Source organism: Bos javanicus, chromosome 16 (genome assembly GCF_032452875.1).
Source record: "Bos javanicus breed banteng chromosome 16, ARS-OSU_banteng_1.0, whole genome shotgun sequence".
Taxonomy (NCBI): domain Eukaryota; kingdom Metazoa; phylum Chordata; class Mammalia; order Artiodactyla; family Bovidae; genus Bos; species Bos javanicus.
Window position 1 is genome coordinate 33,091,239 of NC_083883.1, and position 18,139 is coordinate 33,109,377.

The 18,139-nt window shown below is 40.6% G+C and overlaps 1 protein-coding gene across 2 annotated transcripts; it reads left to right on the forward strand.

Moving 5' to 3' along the window:
* Positions 1-5,927: 5,927 nt before the first annotated feature.
* HNRNPU (heterogeneous nuclear ribonucleoprotein U) lies at positions 5,928-15,636 on the forward strand. 2 transcript variants are annotated; one of them, XM_061382461.1, is made up of 14 exons: positions 5,928-6,862; positions 7,691-7,802; positions 7,888-7,961; positions 9,851-9,990; positions 10,548-10,647; positions 10,995-11,107; positions 11,415-11,678; positions 11,837-11,956; positions 12,268-12,396; positions 12,488-12,656; positions 12,912-13,166; positions 13,427-13,611; positions 13,977-14,048; positions 14,521-15,636. In XM_061382461.1, the coding sequence occupies exons 1-14, from the start codon at positions 6,172-6,174 to the stop codon at positions 14,572-14,574; spliced, it is 2,478 nt and encodes an 825-aa protein (XP_061238445.1). In that variant the 5' UTR covers positions 5,928-6,171; the 3' UTR covers positions 14,575-15,636. The 2 variants fall into 2 exon arrangements, with proteins under 2 accessions (XP_061238445.1, XP_061238446.1); XM_061382462.1 differs by having other exon boundaries at positions 5,929-6,805.
* The last annotated feature ends 2,503 nt before the right edge of the window (positions 15,637-18,139 follow it).

The following is an 18,139-nucleotide window of genomic DNA, read 5'->3' on the forward strand; positions in this document are numbered from 1 at the left end:
CAGGGAAGCCCAATAATGCTCTTTTAAATCAAGAACCCTTCAGTTTGAGTCAGGGTTGCAGTGCAGTTCACACATTTTTAAGGAATATTTTTTATTTCAGAGCTTCTTTCTTGTTCCCTAGTGCAGTGCCACGCTCTCTGTGAATGTGGAGGGAAGACACTGCACAGGTGCTGGGAAAGTCAAGTTCCTCTCCCTGCCCTCAAGGAACTTAGACTAACTTCAAAACAGATGATCACATCACAGGTAGAAGGTGGGGACTTATGAGGTCATAATCGCTTTAGTCTTTCATGGCATTCTTGACTGTGGTTCAGGATGGTGCAAATATTTTCTTTCTCTTTTTAAATCAGGTACTGTGATACTGGCCAGTCACTGGTAAGGTATAATGGTGTACACTTTCTATAAACTCCTCATTGTTCAACCTGCCTGTGTTAGATGAGTTTTGCTAAATGTTATTCACTCTTCACCTGGTAAATAGTTAAGTTATCAGAAAAACCCTGATATCTTACTATGAACTACATGAGTCCAGTTTTCCTACAGGTTTCTAATGGGCACATCTTATTCTACAGACGTTATATAATGCGTGTGAAGACAGATTCATAACATTAAAGACAGGATAGTTCCTACAGAAACCACTTATTTATTTGTTACAGAAATTAAGTTTATTGGAAAACCCATCAAAGAAATTTCTTTTTCCTCTATGAAAATACTCAGTCTAAGGAATGGGATCTTGGAAGCAACATGACCAAGAAAATACAGTCTGAGGTCTGAAAGATTTCAGTATCTTTGATAATAGATGACAGTCACCTGCCCAAATGAACCAAATGTCACTCAGCCAAATAGCCATAACAAATTTCTTGATTTTCTTTCCATTAAGATGAAAGGTAGGTTGCCCATATCTAGGCGATCTGGTCTGTCTCAATGGCTAATAAATATACCGAGGCAAGTGAATGCTGAAGAGATAGCTTCCATATTATCGCCAGACACTGAGGGAAGCAGCCAATCGGTCAGCAGCAGCTTGGGATGGAGGGCTCATCCCAGGGCTGAGTGAAGGATGCGAGATTAAAGGTCTCCAGGCCTAGGGTGGGCTGGGAGGAGTGGAGCAGAAAGCAGGTGGGCACACAGGGCCAAGGAATGTGGCATGGTGGGGGGCAGCTGTCACAGCAGGTTGGCTCCGGTCACCAAACTGTGTGTGGGCAGGTGCTGGGCAGGCTGAGTCCACACAGGCAGCGTTTATCAGAGGAGCAGATGGTGGCGACGGTGCCAGTGGGGCCACTGCAACAGTAATGGGAGGCACGGAAAGCCAAGGCGGTGGGAATCTGGTTTGCTTTTGGAGAAACCCTTTACTTTAAACCTCTTAGCCTATCGTGGTATCCAAGTTTAAAGTACTGGGTTGGCCAAAAAGCTCGTTTGAATTTTTCCATATAAATGGGAATATTTTGTACCATTTAAAATTTAAAGGCTGTGATACACTAGTTTAAATTTCATGTCTGCTAATTAATTATGAAATTCTTCAAGACTCTAATGCAAAGTTTTGAATGTAACAAGTAAAACTTGAATATGAATAATCAATATTTCAAAGTTTAATACTGCTCCTCCATGGACAGTGTGGAGTCAGCAAACAGGAGATTCACAGAAGTTTCTCCCTAGAGGGACTCTACGAATCTTCCAGTCTGCTCTGCTTCGTTTATAGATGAGGAAACAAGCATCCAGAGAGATGGTGCGATTCGCCAAACGTCCCCCAGCTGGTTACAGTAGCAGCGCCATGCCCAGAAGCAAAGCCTGCACCCTCCTATCCAGACTTCATTTCACTTTTTCCCAGACTGACATTTCACTATGAACAATTCATTGACAATTTACACAATATGTATAATTTCCTAAATACGATTTAGCAATCCAACTCCAGATTTTCTTAAGCTCATTAAATTGCTCAAAGTAGCTAATGAAGACTAACATATACTGAGCTCTTACTGTGCTTCCAGCCCTGTCCTCAGAGTCTAGACTATCTCAATGCATTTTCCCAACAACCTCATGAGGCAGGTATCATTTTAGATGTAAATTACTCTCAGGCACAGAGAGATAAATAGCTTGTGCAAGATCACACAGCCACTATGCTACCTAACTGGGACTGCAGCCCATGTCTGTCTGATATTTATGTTTGTATTTTTAACCAGAATTTGAAACATCCTCCCTTTCTACTGTGCATTTCTCTTAGTCTATATGAAAGTGTACTAATACTTAGTAATTTGTAGGTACTTGTAACTTCTCACATTTTTGTAAGAAGATTGAAAAATGTATCTCAGTGTGTTTCTTGCTTCTTTTATTAAACTGGCATTGATTTTCTATACCAAAAAAAAGACGTACATGAAATAGCATCTTTAGTCCATTGAATGTAGCATTCCTGCCAGTTCTTATCTCTTCACTAGTAACAACCCTTCAGTATCTTCCTTCTGACTGGAGGCAGAAGCCTAAGTCCTTACAAAACCACTGACAAGGCTGCTGGCAATCTGCACCTCCCCTCAACTCCCTGCCTATCTTCCCCCTCAGGACTACTTACTGTTCCCTCCATCTCTTTGAGATATTTACTCAAATGTTATCTTACTTCTTAGGCTCCCCAGACTACCCCATTTATAACTGAAAAACTCCCCCAACCCCAGCACACCTTGCCCCTCTCCTGTTTTATGTTTCCCTGCTATACTTGTTACTTTCTCTGTTTTAACTTATTGGCTAATTGTCCCTAAGAGAATGAAGGCATAATTACATAGTTCACTGTATATTCCTAGTGCTTGTCTTAAGAGAAGGTGCTAAAAAATATTTGCTGAGTGAACTGTATGACAAACTATAACATCCAGGTATGTGCCTTTGTTTCAACTTCAAAATGTAAGCTACATATTCTGAGCACCCTAACTCTGTAATGCCCTGTCATAGATCTATTACCTATGGGCAATTCACTAATCATTTTGTTTTTTTACTGTTGAAATTAATTTTCCCCCTCTTCCACTCTGTATTCTTGGTGGTCTCCAGGATTTAAAAAAGGGGGAATATCAAATTTTTGACAGATCCCTCAGCAATTTAGAGAGAGTGATCTGTACTTTTACTGGTCTCTGTAGAACAGGACTATCATCACAGCATTAAAAATATAAGAAGAAAAACTATTAGGAAAGTGAAGTCACTATTTGTATTTTCAAGTGGTAAAATAAAATATTGCTTGTAAAAAGGACAAACAGCAAGATGATGGCTCTTTGAGCATTTGTTGTTGTCTAGTCGATAACTCGTGTCTGATTCTTTGCAACCCTGTCTACTGTAGCCCCCAAGCCCCTCTGTCTATGGGATTTCCCAGGCAAGAACACTGGAGTGGGTTGCTATTTCCTTCTCCAGGGGATCTTCCCAATCCAGGGATTGAATCCCTGTCTGCTGCATTGGCTGGCTGATTCTTTACCTCTGAGCCACCAGGAAAGCCCCTTTGAGCATTTATAAAAACAATTTTTCTGTTGAATGTTGTCTTGGAAGGCCCAGTGTAATGAAAGAAGCCTGTGGTGGGAGGAGGACCTGGGTTCTTGGGTCATGTAATGAGCAGACTGAGGATGATCTTAGTGATACAAAGCTCTTGGAGACAAAGCCATGACATTTTCTCATGCCCATCTAAAGTTATTCAGCTCAGTTCAGTCGCTCAGTCGTGTCTGACTCTTTGCGACCCCATGAATCACAGCACACCAGGCCTCCCTGTCCATCACCAATTCCCGGAGTTTACCCAAACTCAAGTCCATTGAGTCGGTGATGCCATCCAACCATCTCATCCTCTATCGTCCCCTTCTCCTCCTGCCCTCAATTTTTCCCAGCATCAGGGTCTTTTCAAATGAGTCAGCTCTTCGCATCAGGTGGCCAAAGTATTGGAGTTTCAGCTTCAACATTAGTCCTTCCAATGAACATTCAGGACTGAACTCCTTTAGGATGGACTGGTTGGATCTCCTTGCAGTCCAAGGGACTCTCAAGAGTCTACTCCAACATCACGGTTCAAAAGCATCAATTCTTCTGCGCTCAGCTTTCTTTATAATCCAACTCTCTCATCCATACATGACTACATACGTAGCCTTGACTAGATGTACCTTTGTCGGCAAACTAATGTCTCTGTTTTTTAATAAGCTAAGCTAAAGGTCTTAACTTTTCTTCTAAGGAGTATCTAAAGTTATATTTCATGTTTATTTTTACAATTGATTTAACATACCAAGAATAATTGTTATAAATTGATATTTAGGTATATAAACTTTATTTTCACAATTTAGTTTTTTTCCTGTTAAACAGAAATTGCTTTCATGTCGCTAACATTTAAATATGTAAGTCATATCTAAGGACATATAAACTTATATGATCACCATAATTACTATATTTAATTCTGATTCATTAGGGGACTAATTACTTATTTTGTGAACATGGAAGGCCCCCTGTAATTCTTTTCCCATTTTGAACAAGGCAAAGAACCTGAAAAGTTCAAATTTCAGTCTGCCACTTGTTTGTAAGCTCTCAGGATATTATAACCAAAGGCTAAAATGAGTTTTTGGCACTGTTTGGAAGTTCCTATTTTGGGTGCTATCCCTTCTGCCTCCATCAACTTGAACTGAGAATTACTAGTACTGCACATAATCCATTAATTTCAACTCAAATCATTTCACAAATGTTAATGTTTCATCTTCATATATGACTGCACTGTAAAATACAAGATTCTCAATTAAAAGCCATTGAAGAGAACTTAAAAAATAAAATTTACTAATCAGTTAAACCGTACTATGGGAGAAAGTTAAATGTGTATTTTTCTAAATTTTGAATTAAAATTGGGGCAGGCTTGGCCAGCTAAAGCACCACGCAATGTAGTTTACCTTAGACTAGACTAGACCACTGGCTAGCCGTTGTGCAGATTCTCTGGGGTTTAAGACATTCATCTCTATCACAGATCTAAATTCTGGAAAACTGGAAGAACATTAACACACCTCTTATTTAGTAAAAGGAAAGATTAAACTTCTAAGACACACCAAAATAACATTTCTCTTTGAGAGTGATAGTTATTTTTCTTTTCACAAAATCACAGCCTTTTATTTTTTCATGAGCTTTTATTAGAGCTTTGGCATAATTTTGTCAAAAGTATATCCGTAGGAACAGAATCAAAGTGTGTGACCTAGCTGGGGTCTTATCCTCATTGTTAGTTAAGGGGACTTCATAATTGCATGACCAGGTCCTAAATTGGACAGAATAAATCTTACAGGAGGTCTGTCTTCTTGGTAGATATAAAGAAAACACAGAATTGCAATTCTGAGGCTAACTTCTTTGGCTATTAGTACCATAACAAGGCCTGTAAAGTCCGCTTTGCAGTATGGAGTGGAGGCCACTCCTCAAAAATAAGCATGATCTCCCAAACCCTGCATCAGAGGTCATGGGAGAGACAATAGAAAGGCCCTTTCTCAGTCTAAAATTCAACTCCCAAGTTAGGATTTAGGAAAATCAAACCAATTATTAAGCAGAAGAAACTCCCCAGCGTATAATGACTGTCAGCTTGTACAAATCAAATCAAAATTTTAAAGGTTCTAAGCAAATAGCTGGAGAAACAGATAAGATAAATCTAAAATGGAAGAAGAGGCGGCGGATTCCAGCTGAAAATACCAAGTTGAAGATGAAAGCATTTGGGTCGAAGCAGCCTCCTGGCCGGAAGGCAAAGAGCATAAACGAATATTGCCACCAAAGTGCTGGAAAGGCCAATAGAGGCTGCAGCGGGTCGGTTTAACCGAAGGCGGTTTCCACCTCCTCCATTAGCTCGGCCCCAATTGGAAGCGCAGTGCGCGGCGCCGCGCTCCCGGCCCGCCGCTCGGGCGGGGCGGGGTGGGGCGAGCGCGGGCGCTCCGCCGGCGCAGAGGCGGGGCGGCTATATTACGTGCGCGGTGCCGCCCCTGCGAGAGGACGTTGCGTGCTCGCTCGCGCCAGGCGAGTCTCCGCGTCTCCCTCGCGAACTCGGTGAAAGGAATTGGCGCCGTTCGACACCAGGCGGATCCGCTCTGCAGCACGAACCCACCTCCAGCCGCAGCCGCAGCCGCCGCCCGGGCCGAGGAGCAGCCGCAGCCGCCGCCAGTGGCCGAGTGAGCGGAGCCGAGTTTGAGCCAGCGCCTAGCGGTGAATCGGGGCCTCACCATGAGTTCCTCGCCTGTTAATGTGAAAAAGCTGAAGGTGTCGGAGCTGAAGGAGGAGCTCAAGAAGCGGCGCCTGTCCGACAAGGGCCTCAAGGCCGAGCTCATGGAGCGTCTCCAGGCCGCGCTGGACGACGAGGAGGCCGGGGGCCGCCCCGCCATGGAGCCCGGGAACGGCAGCCTAGACCTGGGCGGGGATTCCGCCGGGCGCTCGGGAGCAGGCCTCGAGCAGGAGGCCGCGGCTGGCGGCGACGACGACGAGGAGGAAGAGGAGGAGGAGGAGGAAGGGATCGCCGCCTTGGATGGCGACCAGATGGAGCTCGGGGAGGAGAACGGCGCCGCGGGGGCGGCCGACTCGGGCCCGATGGAGGAGGAAGAGGCCGCCTCGGAGGACGAGAACGGCGACGACCAGGGCTTCCAGGAAGGGGAGGATGAGCTCGGCGAAGAGGAAGAAGGCGCGGGCGACGAGAACGGGCACGGGGAGCAGCAGCCTCAACCGCCGGCGGCGCCGCAGCAACAACCCCAGCAGCAGCGCGGGGCCGCCAAGGAGGCCGCGGGGAAGAGCAGCGGCCCCACGTCGCTGTTCGCGGTGACGGTGGCGCCGCCCGGGGCGAGGCAGGGCCAGCAGCAGGCGGGAGGTAAGAAGAAGGCGGAAGGCGGCGGAGGCGGCGGTCGCCCCGGGGCTCCGGCGGCGGGTGAGTGCTGCGTGGTTGGTTGCGCGCGGCGGGAGGCCCGCGCGGGGTGGGGACCGTGCCCAGGCCTGCCGGAGCCCCGCAGGGGGGAGGGAGGAAACCCGCCGCGGGAGGGAGCACCCCCGGGGGCTGCTGGAGGGGGGGCGGGCGGGGCGCGGGGAATCCCGGGTTAGGCGTGAGGCCTCGGCTCGGTGTGTGACGGCGGTGGCGGCGCCTCCATTATGTGGCTGGAGAGCCGGGGTGGGGAGGGGGGAGGCTGCAGCTGCCGCTGGAGGGGGAGGAGCCGCGGAGGCGCCGTCGCGCTGCGTGCGCGCGGTGCGGGCACATGTCTCGGGGGGAGGGGAGGCCCGGGGCCCCGGCGGCGCGCCGTGGCGGCTCCGGGCCGCGGTATTGTGCAAGGCGCGCCGGGCTCGGCGTGACGTCACTTCCGGCGGGCGGGGCGGGGCCGGGCGGGGCCCGCGGCGAGCAGTACAATGCGGCCGCGGGGAGCGCGGGCCCGGGTGGAGGGAGGGGAGTGCGGGCGGGGCGCTTCGGCCCCTCCCCCTTTCCTGAACTCTCTCTGGGGTACACGTGGGCTCTGGGCCTGGGCCGCGCTAAATTTTCATTAGCTTTCTGGAATATTCGAGTGGACTGGCAAAATTAGTAATGTCCTTAGACTGCGTCACTGAGTCCAAACCGATTCCAAGCAGATTGTTTGAATTCGCAATTGAGTCGTTGATTGAAATCACAATGTACAAGTCGAGTTTTAGGGAATCTCCAACAAGAAAGGGATTTTCTGCTTGTTGTGGCGGCGTGCCGTGGTGTCTTATACGGCGGTGTCATGTGTTGTAGGAGACGGCAAAACAGAACAGAAAGGCGGAGATAAAAAGAGAGGTGTTAAAAGACCTCGAGAAGATCATGGCCGTGGCTATTTTGAGTACATTGAAGAGAACAAGTATAGCAGGTAGAGGATGCTAACCTAGTTTTGGCACCTGTTCACTATTCTTTGGTGGGGAAAGTTGTATCAGGAGACAATTCTGTCTTTTCAGAGCCAAATCTCCTCAGCCACCTGTTGAAGAAGAAGATGAACACTTCGACGACACAGTGGTTTGTCTTGATACTTGTAAGTGAAGCTGTTTCTTCCCCGTTCCTCCCTCAGTTATCAAATATGGTTTTTGGTTACAAAATGTTAGAAAACTTAATGCGTGTGAACGGTTCTTTTAAAATTAGAAAGATGGTGGCTTTTATTGAGATTCTGGTCACTTAATTTAGTCTCGCAGTTATATTGATAGTTTTAGAGGCACCAGCAATTTGATTATTTTTTGGTATGATTTTAAAATTCTCATTTGTAGGAATGTGAAATGAATGCCAATATTTGACTGTCTAGCTAATGGAAACTTGTAAGACTACCTATAATTTGTCCCTTTAGGGTCTACAATAAAAGTACTGTCATTTTTTTATTGGTGGAATTGTTAAGTGAGCTATTTGGGCCAGTTAAGTATTTATTAATGACTTCCCCATTAGCACATCACTATTTTCCCTATTCTAAAAGATTGTAATATTACTTTCTCAATAACTGCTCTTTTGTTCTCAATTCCAGTTCAGTAGCTGCTGCTTTAACCTAAGTTGGTTTCTTCCAAAGACCTGGGGCAGCAGCAGTGGGCTATCACTGGGCCACTAGCTTTCTTCAGCAGCGAATGGTATCAATGGCAGCGCTGTAAATACTGCTACTTTACCCAGTTGGGTTGCAATTGAGTATGAGGAAGTATTGCAAACCTCTAAAAGGGCCTTGGCAGTCAGATTTCCTCATTTTTCTCACATACAAAGTCATTGGTTTAGTATTTTGATCAGAAAGTACAATTTTATGATGAACAGAAAAAAGGGTAGAAATAATTGCTTAGACGTAAGGTGTCGTCCTGTCCTGTAGATCTAAGGAGTTGAATCTTAGATTCTCCGGTTTTGGAATCCATATTTTATTTAGATGTGTATGGTAGTGTAAATGTAAGTCTTTTATTACATACTGTTTACATAGAGTCAATGTAGTGGAGTCTTTTTTTTTTTTGAACTGCATATGGAAGAGTAGTTGAATGTTTTATGTTGCATAAAATTGGTGAGCTATGAAGCAGTGATTTAGGAAGATAATGCTGTTATAAAAGGGATACTAATTTAAGTGCATTATTGGGTTCAAGTATAATTTGTTGAACATTCTATCAGAAATGTAAAGAGCAAAGGTTATGTAAGGAATTCCAGCCTGTAGGTTTAATTTCATCTCACCAGTAAAACTTAGGAAAGTAGCTTTCTTAATTTAGTGTTGCCTCCACTGAGAACTCAGAAGGTGCATGCTAATGAGCCAGTGACCCAAAGGTAGCTAGGTTAAAGTCGTTTTGGATTTGGATTACTCCAAAGTGTGTAATCCTCCATTCTTATTAACAGGCAAATCTGGGGAAAGGGGACCTAAAATGCTGTAGTAATAACAGCATTGATGACCAGGTTTATATTGTATAGACTGAGATTGCCTTCTTAACAAGTTTTAGCAAAGAGTTTAAGATCTAGAACCCCTGTAAAGTGAGAATCAACAGCTCATACTCTTTATTTTAAAATACTTGGTCATGGCCTCCCTTCAGTTTTATTGTGGCACTGGTAAATTCTACCTGGTCTGGCATGCTTCACTTTGATTTCCTGCTATCCTCTACTGCTTGCCTCTAAATCAAGGTAAAGAGCAGAGCAGGTATGTATAAATGTCACATTGTCTTGATTATTTTATATACTTAAAATACACATATACTAAACCTTGATATTTGTTAGCTGCATAGGTAGTGTACACTTCAGTTGATAATTTGGCAAGAATGACTTGGTGGGAGTGGGGTTTAAACTGAAAATTAGAACAGCATCTGCAAAAATGTAGTAAGCAGCATTCAGAAATACGTGAAAATTTAATAACAGCTTTGTCTACATGGCAGATGTTTATAGTGGATATCAAAAGAAATAATACAGCATTTGATATAATTGCAGATAATTGTGATCTACATTTTAAAATATCAAGAGATCGCCTCAGTGCTTCTTCCCTTACCATGGAGAGTTTTGCTTTTCTTTGGGCTGGAGGAAGGGCATCTTACGGTGTGTCAAAAGGCAAAGTCTGTTTTGAGATGAAGGTAAAAGTAGTTTTGTGATGTTCTTTTTTTCTTAAGCTTTGTGAGGTTTTTGCCTGATGTTATTAGATATCAGTGGAACTTGTATTTTTTCAAGTTTTTGTGGGTTACAAGAGGGACTAACCATATGTTTTATAGTAGTTGAAGATGTTTGTTATATTAGAAGTTGCCATATAGATAGAGCCAGCATAATTTTTATTTAGGGTGTTCATTTTTTATGAGGCACTTGAAAGGCCAACCAAAGGTTTGAAAAAATTTGGTTAGACTCCAGTTTTTGTTCTGAGAAAAACATGTTAAAGAGTAAAGTTCAGTTGGTTTTGAGTATTGAGAATATATAATTTCAACATTTTCTTTTAAATGTGAATCAACCAAGTACATTTTCAGCTTCAAGTTATAAGCCCTTAGTTTTTGAAATTCTTGTAAATGTTGGGGGGAGTGTAAAATTGGTGTGGTCTGTACTTAGTAGCTGAAGAAGAATTAGCCCATTGCCCAAATGAAATAAACCAGGATTGATTGAGGGGTTTATTTTCCTTGGCTCACAGTTTATCTTTGACTTTCAGGTTACAGAGAAGATCCCGGTGAGGCATTTATATACGAAAGATATTGATATACATGAAGTTCGGATTGGGTGGTCACTAACCACAAGTGGAATGTTGCTTGGTAAAGTTTCCATTTGAGTATCTTGGTACTCGTGAGTATTTAGGGTTTGATTTCAGCAGTTAGCAGGCATTCTAACCTTTTTGCCTGTTTTTAAGAGATGAATAATAGTAACATGAGCACAGGCTAAATTGTAGCTTTTTTTTCTTTATAGTTACTTGGTTTATGGCTGATGGTTCAAATAGAATGTTACCATGTCATGCAATTTGTCAACTAGTTAAATAACCACTTAGCTTTTTTTTATTTAATATAAAGTCAGCATAGTATACTCTTGAACCCTATATCTTAAAAAAATAATGGGTCAGTTTGTTTTGGAGACTCTATTTAATTTAAGTTAATAATTTTCTTAGGTGAAGAAGAATTTTCTTATGGCTATTCTTTAAAAGGAATAAAAACATGCAACTGTGAGACTGAAGATTATGGAGAGAAGTTTGATGAAAATGATGTGATTACGTGTTTTGCTGTAAGTCATAGCTAAATTTCTATGTAAATGGAAAGTTATTAGATAAGATTATTTTAAAGTTATATCAATATCAACTTTCAATTACTGATTCATTTTGACTGAAAACTTAATGTGAAGTTGATCCAAAAATCTAGTCTTTTTGGGTAGTATTAATTTATGTTTGTGGACATAGGTGCTTTAATTGTTCACACCAAGCTATTTAAACATATAACCTGCTGTACTCCTAGGTTTTTTTTTTTTTTTTTTTTTTTAAGAAGTGTTACAAGAAGCAGATTAAAACCCATTAATTTTTCCCTCCGATTAACAGAACTTTGAAAGTGATGAAGTAGAACTCTCTTATGCAAAGAATGGACAAGATCTTGGCATTGCCTTCAAAATCAGTAAGGAAGTTCTTGCTGGACGACCACTCTTCCCACATGTTCTGTGCCACAACTGTGCAGTTGAATTTAATTTTGGTCAGAAGGAAAAGCCATATTTTCCAATACCTGAAGACTATACTTTTATCCAGAATGTCCCCTTGGAGGATCGAGTTAGAGGACCAAAGGGGCCTGAAGAGAAGAAAGATTGTGAAGTAAGTCACTGGAAAGAAATTTTTTTTGAAGCTTGGCTAAAGTTCTGTTTAATTTACTGCTGTACTTGTTCCCATTAAAAGGCTGTGGAAGTTCAAATGTGTAATCTGGGCTTTTGTGTATTTAAAAAAAAATATTTAAAGAATTCTTTCCATTGTAGGTGGTTATGATGATTGGCTTGCCAGGAGCTGGAAAAACTACCTGGGTTACTAAACATGCAGCAGAAAATCCTGGTAAATACAACATTCTTGGAACAAACACCATAATGGATAAAATGATGGTAAGTAAAATGGGCTTGATTTCAGCTAGAAGGTATTCTAGGTAATATTTTTGTTTTTTATCCATTTTGTTTAGTATTTTAGAGAGAGGAGTTTGGGCAGTTAAATGTTTATGTAAGTAGGTGCTTTACATGTAAGGTAAATTGCTTTCCTTCCAGTGACTAGAGTCCATTTTCTGTAGAAGTTTTTAAACTCAATTATCCAGTAGATAACGACGAGCTGATTGGCATTGGGTGGTGTTACAGGATAAAATGTCCTTTCTTGTAGCATTGAGGAAAGGCAATGTTTAAATTTTTTTTCAATTTAAAAAAAGGTGGCAGGTTTTAAGAAGCAAATGGCAGATACTGGAAAACTGAACACACTGTTGCAGAGAGCTCCACAGTGTCTTGGAAAGTTTATTGAGATTGCTGCCCGTAAGAAGCGAAATTTCATTTTGGATCAGGTAAGCTGTAAGTTTGAAGTTGAAAAAACTGATAATAGTAGAATTAATGTTTGGGGTTTTAAACTTTTTTTTTTTTTTCTTTTTCTGAAAGACAAATGTGTCTGCTGCTGCCCAGAGAAGAAAAATGTGCCTCTTTGCAGGCTTCCAACGAAAAGCTGTTGTAGTTTGCCCAAAAGATGAAGACTATAAGCAAAGAACACAGAAGAAAGCAGAAGTAGAGGGAAAAGACCTACCAGAACATGCAGTTCTCAAAATGAAAGGCATGAAGTTCTATTATGTTAAATATCCTGTGATTTGTATCTGTTAACTTTATGTCAGTAATAACTGTTTCAAGAGTTAAATTAACTGTAAATGAACATATATATTTAACTTGTGTTTGTAAGAAAATGTAATTAAAATATGACTAGGTGTTGTGTGTTTTGCAAAAATTAACAGCTGATTGAGAGTTACAGGCTTTAGGGTTGTGAACGTGTATGTAGTGGGTTTGTAGGTTAATATGATTTTATGTTTTGCAGGAAACTTTACTCTGCCAGAAGTAGCTGAGTGCTTTGATGAAATAACCTATGTTGAACTTCAGAAGGAAGAAGCCCAGAAACTTTTGGAGCAATATAAGGAAGAAAGCAAAAAGGCTCTTCCACCGGAAAAGAAACAGAACACAGGCTCAAAGAAGAGCAATAAAAATAAGAGTGGCAAGAACCAGTTTAACAGAGGTGGTGGCCATAGAGGACGTGGTGGATTCAATATGCGTGGTGGAAATTTCAGAGGAGGAGGCAAGTTAATTTTGAGTATTATTTGGTCCAAGGTTGAAACAAATGTACCCTTCTAGTTTGGGTCTGTATATTACTTAGCTGAATTTAACATGGGAAGCTTTTGATGTGCATTATCTTAGCTGTCTTGGTAAGCATATCTAGGTTATGTTGAATGGTTAAACATTTTTCTCCTAAAATGAAGGAATGGTCCAAAAGAACCCTAAGTCTCATGTAAAGAAGGTAGCAACACACTATTAAATGAAACGTTTCTTGTTTTCTAGCTCCTGGGAATCGAGGTGGATATAACAGGAGGGGCAGTATGCCGCAGAGAGGAGGCGGTGGCGGCGGCAGTGGTGGCATTGGCTATCCGTACCCTCGCGGCCCTGTCTTTCCCAGCCGTGGCGGCTACTCAAACAGAGGGAACTACAACAGAGGGGGAATGCCTAACAGAGGGAACTACAACCAGGTAACCATTTACGATCTTTGCAGATGCTGATTTTCTATATAATATAGTGTAAAAGGTTAAATATGATGGGCAGCCTCAGTTAAGAGTTAAGAATACAGTGTATATGCATAATTACGGTAAAATGCATAAAATTCATTAATGTTAACTTTTAGGTGCATTAACTGTTATTAGGAGCAAGTCAGGTGTGATGTCTCATAGTGAATAAGTTAATCACCTGAAAGGAAACCCAGCAGAGTGCTCAGGTTCATGGCTGACTGCCCATCCGTCCATTTCTGCAGCTGTGTCACCTCTTTTCCCCCTGCCCCTTGGATAAACCTAACAACTTGTGTTCTGAGTTCTTTAAAGATTTTTTTTCTTTTCTGTAGAACTTCAGAGGACGAGGAAACAATCGTGGCTACAAAAATCAATCTCAGGGCTACAACCAGTGGCAGCAGGGTGTAAGTAATTCCTTATGTGCTTTTATGTACATTTAATTGTATTTTGAGTTCATAAGAATCAATCTTGAAAAAAGATCTTGTCCAGGGATCAAAGTGTTTATAAAGAAGTATTACAGGGCAAGCTGTGAGTTGTATTGCAGTTGTAGCTGTATACTATCTTTTGAAGGCGAGATAGGTTGGAGTTTGCTGTAACTTAATATTTTTTAAATAAAGTAATATTTAATTTATATGGCTTTTTTTTTTTACTGATAGCCTTAATTGTATAAACTAACCGAAGTTGTAATGTGTTTCCTTTTGTAATGTGTATTGATAATGGGATGTTAATACTAACTAAATCTGGCTTGATAAATCAGAAGAATGACAGGTATAAATTTGTTTCCAGCAGTTACTCTGAATTAGATTGTCATTTCCTAAAAGCAATTTGAGTGGCTTATTGATGTTTTTTCTTTAAAAAAAAAATTTTCTCTTACAGCAATTCTGGGGTCAGAAGCCATGGAGTCAGCATTATCACCAAGGATATTATTGAATACCCAAATAAAACGAACTGATACATATTTCTCCAAAACCTTCACAAGAAGTCGACTGTTTTCTTTAGTAGGCTAACTTTTTAAACATTCCACAAGAGGAAGTGCCTGCGGGTTCCTTTTTTAGAAGCTTTGTGGGTTGATTTTTTTTTTTCTTTTCTTTTTTGTACATTTTTAATTGCAGTTTTAAAGTGAATCGTAAGAGAACCTCAGCATTGTGCACGATAAGAGAATGTGTCAGTATTTCAGGGTTCTACATTTTATCTGTAAAATGTGACTTTTTTTTTATCACAACAAAAGTAAAATGTTGCTTTGTACCTGGTGTCTTTTATTAAGAATTTACTCCCCCCCATTTCTCACAGAGATAACAGTCGGGAGTCATTGTCACAATATAATAGAAATGTTAGCAACCAGATTCATGTAAGGACTTAGTGGTCCTCATGAATTGCATAAGACTCTGTACTGCTCATATTACACTCCATCCTCTCTGTAGTTTGCTGAGTAGTGGAGGGGTAAGCTAAATAGTAGTTTTTGACAGTAACTGGGAAGGCTCTTTCTTTTTAAGTAACAATGGAATTGGCATATTTGGGAATGAAGATAAAATTTGGAACTAAGATAGAGAAGATGGAGTGTATGTAGAAGGGCTGTTAAAAAATGTAAAACTTGGTTGCATTATTTGTGGAGGCTCAAACTTGTGAAGGTTTAAGTACCATAATTTTTCCATTTGTTCTGCATTTTGATTCTGAAAAGAAAGCTGGCTTTGCCCATTTCTTATTAAAAAAACTTGTTGTAAATCCAGTTGTCTAATGGGATCTATATGAAGTTAGCTATGTCTGTATGCCCTTCTCCCACAAAATACTGTATAACTAGTGTGCTTGTAGTAGTTAACTCCACCATCTTTGTAAGCTAATGAAATTGTGAGTCACCCATTTATATCTTAATTTTTAATCATGTCAGTTCTTGAATGGGTATCTCCTTAGCCTGCTGATTTCTTTTTCTTTCTAAAGAAAGTGGGTGGAGAAATTAATTTAGACGTTTGTTTGCAATAAAAAGAATTCATTTTACTCTTGTTTTGGGATTCTCGCCATCAAGGTTCAAAATCCCTTTATGAAACTCCCAAGAGGAGAAAATTTAAGTGTGTGCTTTCTGGACAGCTTATTCTTTACTCTGCACTTGGAACATTTAGGTTTTAAAAACTTAAATGTATATTGACAATTGACTTAAAATTATGAAGTTGAACTCTTCCCTTCCCCTCCCCCCAGATGACTTTAAACATTTAATGAGGGGAAAAGGTACTGGCTGGGAGAAGTTAACACTCAGTTTACCATCTTTAGAAAATGCTAATGGCTGTCCTCAACTGATAATTATATTTACATCTATATAATACATGAAACTCTGGGAACAGATGCTTTTAGAAGCCATCATGCAAGCCAGTCAATACTACACAACACTGCTAACTTAACTGTAGTTATGTGATAACATTAGATCCCCTAATTGTAATTTTATTGGGTTTGCACAGAACACTTTATCTTCTAAAGGACCCTCACTTAAGGTGAGGAATCAGGAGTCAAACTGTAGAACTAAAACTTGACATCAGTTTAGTGTTTCATTGGTGTTACAGGTTTCTTCTGGTAAGTATAGGTTTGTTTATTTTTCTGACTGCCTAGATTTTTGTTTTAGCCATTTTAAGTCAGATTTTTAACGTCAGAAATTTTCTTGCTGAAAGATGAGCTGGAGTTAAGTTTCAGATGATGGTGTAGGTTCCGTTGAGAATGTTTTGGTTATAACACACTTACCATAGGAATACTTAACAGTATAAGATAGTGCCTCAAGGGCTTTTGTCTTTTTAGCAATTGCAACTATCTGCATGAGCCTACTTTTCAGGATGCATCAGTATTACTAGGATTGCATAGACTTGTCCAGGGGGAAAAAGTAAGCTTTGTTGCTAATCAGTGTTTAGGTGTCCTAAATGTTTTAAGTACTATTGAAAAACGTTGGATATACTTTCTAGTTCAAAATTGTGTATTTTGCTACTCTAATCATTGCAATGGGAAAGTGATGGCCAGGGGACAATTCTGTAGGCTTGTTGTGCCTGTGTAGCACAGAAAATTTGGGAAAGAGATAAGACTGTTGATAGAAAATGTTAGGTTTTAAGAAGCATTTTCAAGGTCAGAATTACTGTTAACTATTACTGTCTTCATTTGTATAAAATGAAACAAATCTGGAGAATATATAAGAAATTAGGAGGGAGTGCACCATATAGCAAGCAAGAGAAAAAGTTGATGCCAAGTTTGGCAGAACAAGATCAATAAACAAAAAACTTGGTTTACTGTACCTCTCCCCTTGCCTATATCCCCTCTATGGCAAGCAAAACTGGATAAATTTCTGAACAAATGTCCCAACTACACCTTAGAAAACTCACTTTTCTTAGAAAAGTCTCACCTGTGAGACTGTTGTTTAAGAGATGCTGTCACTAGAAACTTCTGTATATAGTTGATTATACTTACAATCATCCTGAGACAAGAATTGGATTAGATTGGTTATTTGTACAAAAACAGCATAAAGATAGAAATGATAAAAGTTGAAACTGCAAAAAGTTATCTCTGTTGGTTGGTTACATCTTGTTGCTCATACCTGGCCTTGGGTGGAGAGCTCCAGCTCTGACTGAAGAGCCTGAGACTTGACTTGTGGCCCTAATACACAAACAGCAAGGTGAGATCTTAGGATGAAGGCTGAGTCCAACCAGTTTGACACTGAAGTGACAAGCTAGGTTAAATGTAGAAAACAAGCTCTCATTTGCCTTAGGATCCTGTCTGAAAATAAATGAAACTAGTTTTAAATGCTAGTAACAGGTATTAAGCTTAAAAACAATTTTTTTCAGGGAAAGATGACTCAGTATTTTTCAACTCTTGAGGAATTTACATTCAAGGAAAGATTGTGTGCTGCGTATGCCTCAGGTGTGGAAGTTGAATTGACATGATTTCCTATGAACTTAATATATGAACAGGCTTTTTATCCTAGGATTGTTTTTTAACAGGTTCCATTGCACAAACAATATTTTGATAGTATTTAAGGCAGTGGTGCAAACACCTTTTACATAGGAAGATTGTAGATCTGGAAGCGTGTTTCTGATGTGTTTTGAAAGCCAAAATCAGGATAAATATATTAAGGAGAAATTAAGGAAGGTATAAACTTGTATCTTGGTAGTCCAAGCTGAAGTTTTTGGTATTTGACACACAAAACATTTCAGTTTTCATAATTCACATATAACTTAAAATGTCTCTTTTTAAAAAAAAGTGGAGTCTGTAGGACAGAAAAGTCATCCACTTTTCAACCACCCAGAAGACTCATTTTGGAAGGAACCCGATTCTTCTGAAGCCATTTTTCTAAAATTCTTAAGATGTTTGAATCTAAACTTGTTCATATTTCTGGGGCTCTGGAGCTCAAAAATGGGTTTAGATTTTAACATTTTAGTAATACTTAATGAAAGTAAGGATGTATGATAATGACCTGGCAGTAAGTTGCAATGCTTAGTTTATGTATTGGAACTTTCTTACACATGAGTTT

Bases quoted from the DNA above. Each gene is read 5' to 3' on its own strand.
- HNRNPU (XM_061382461.1), top strand. From the start codon at position 6,172: ATGAGTTCCTCGCCTGTTAATGTGAAAAAGCTGAAGGTGTCGGAGCTG. The intron at 11,108-11,414 runs GTAAGTCATAGC...TCCGATTAACAG, and splicing joins ATGTGATTACGTGTTTTGCT to AACTTTGAAAGTGATGAAGT. The intron at 12,397-12,487 runs GTAAGCTGTAAG...TTTTTCTGAAAG, and splicing joins GAAATTTCATTTTGGATCAG to ACAAATGTGTCTGCTGCTGC.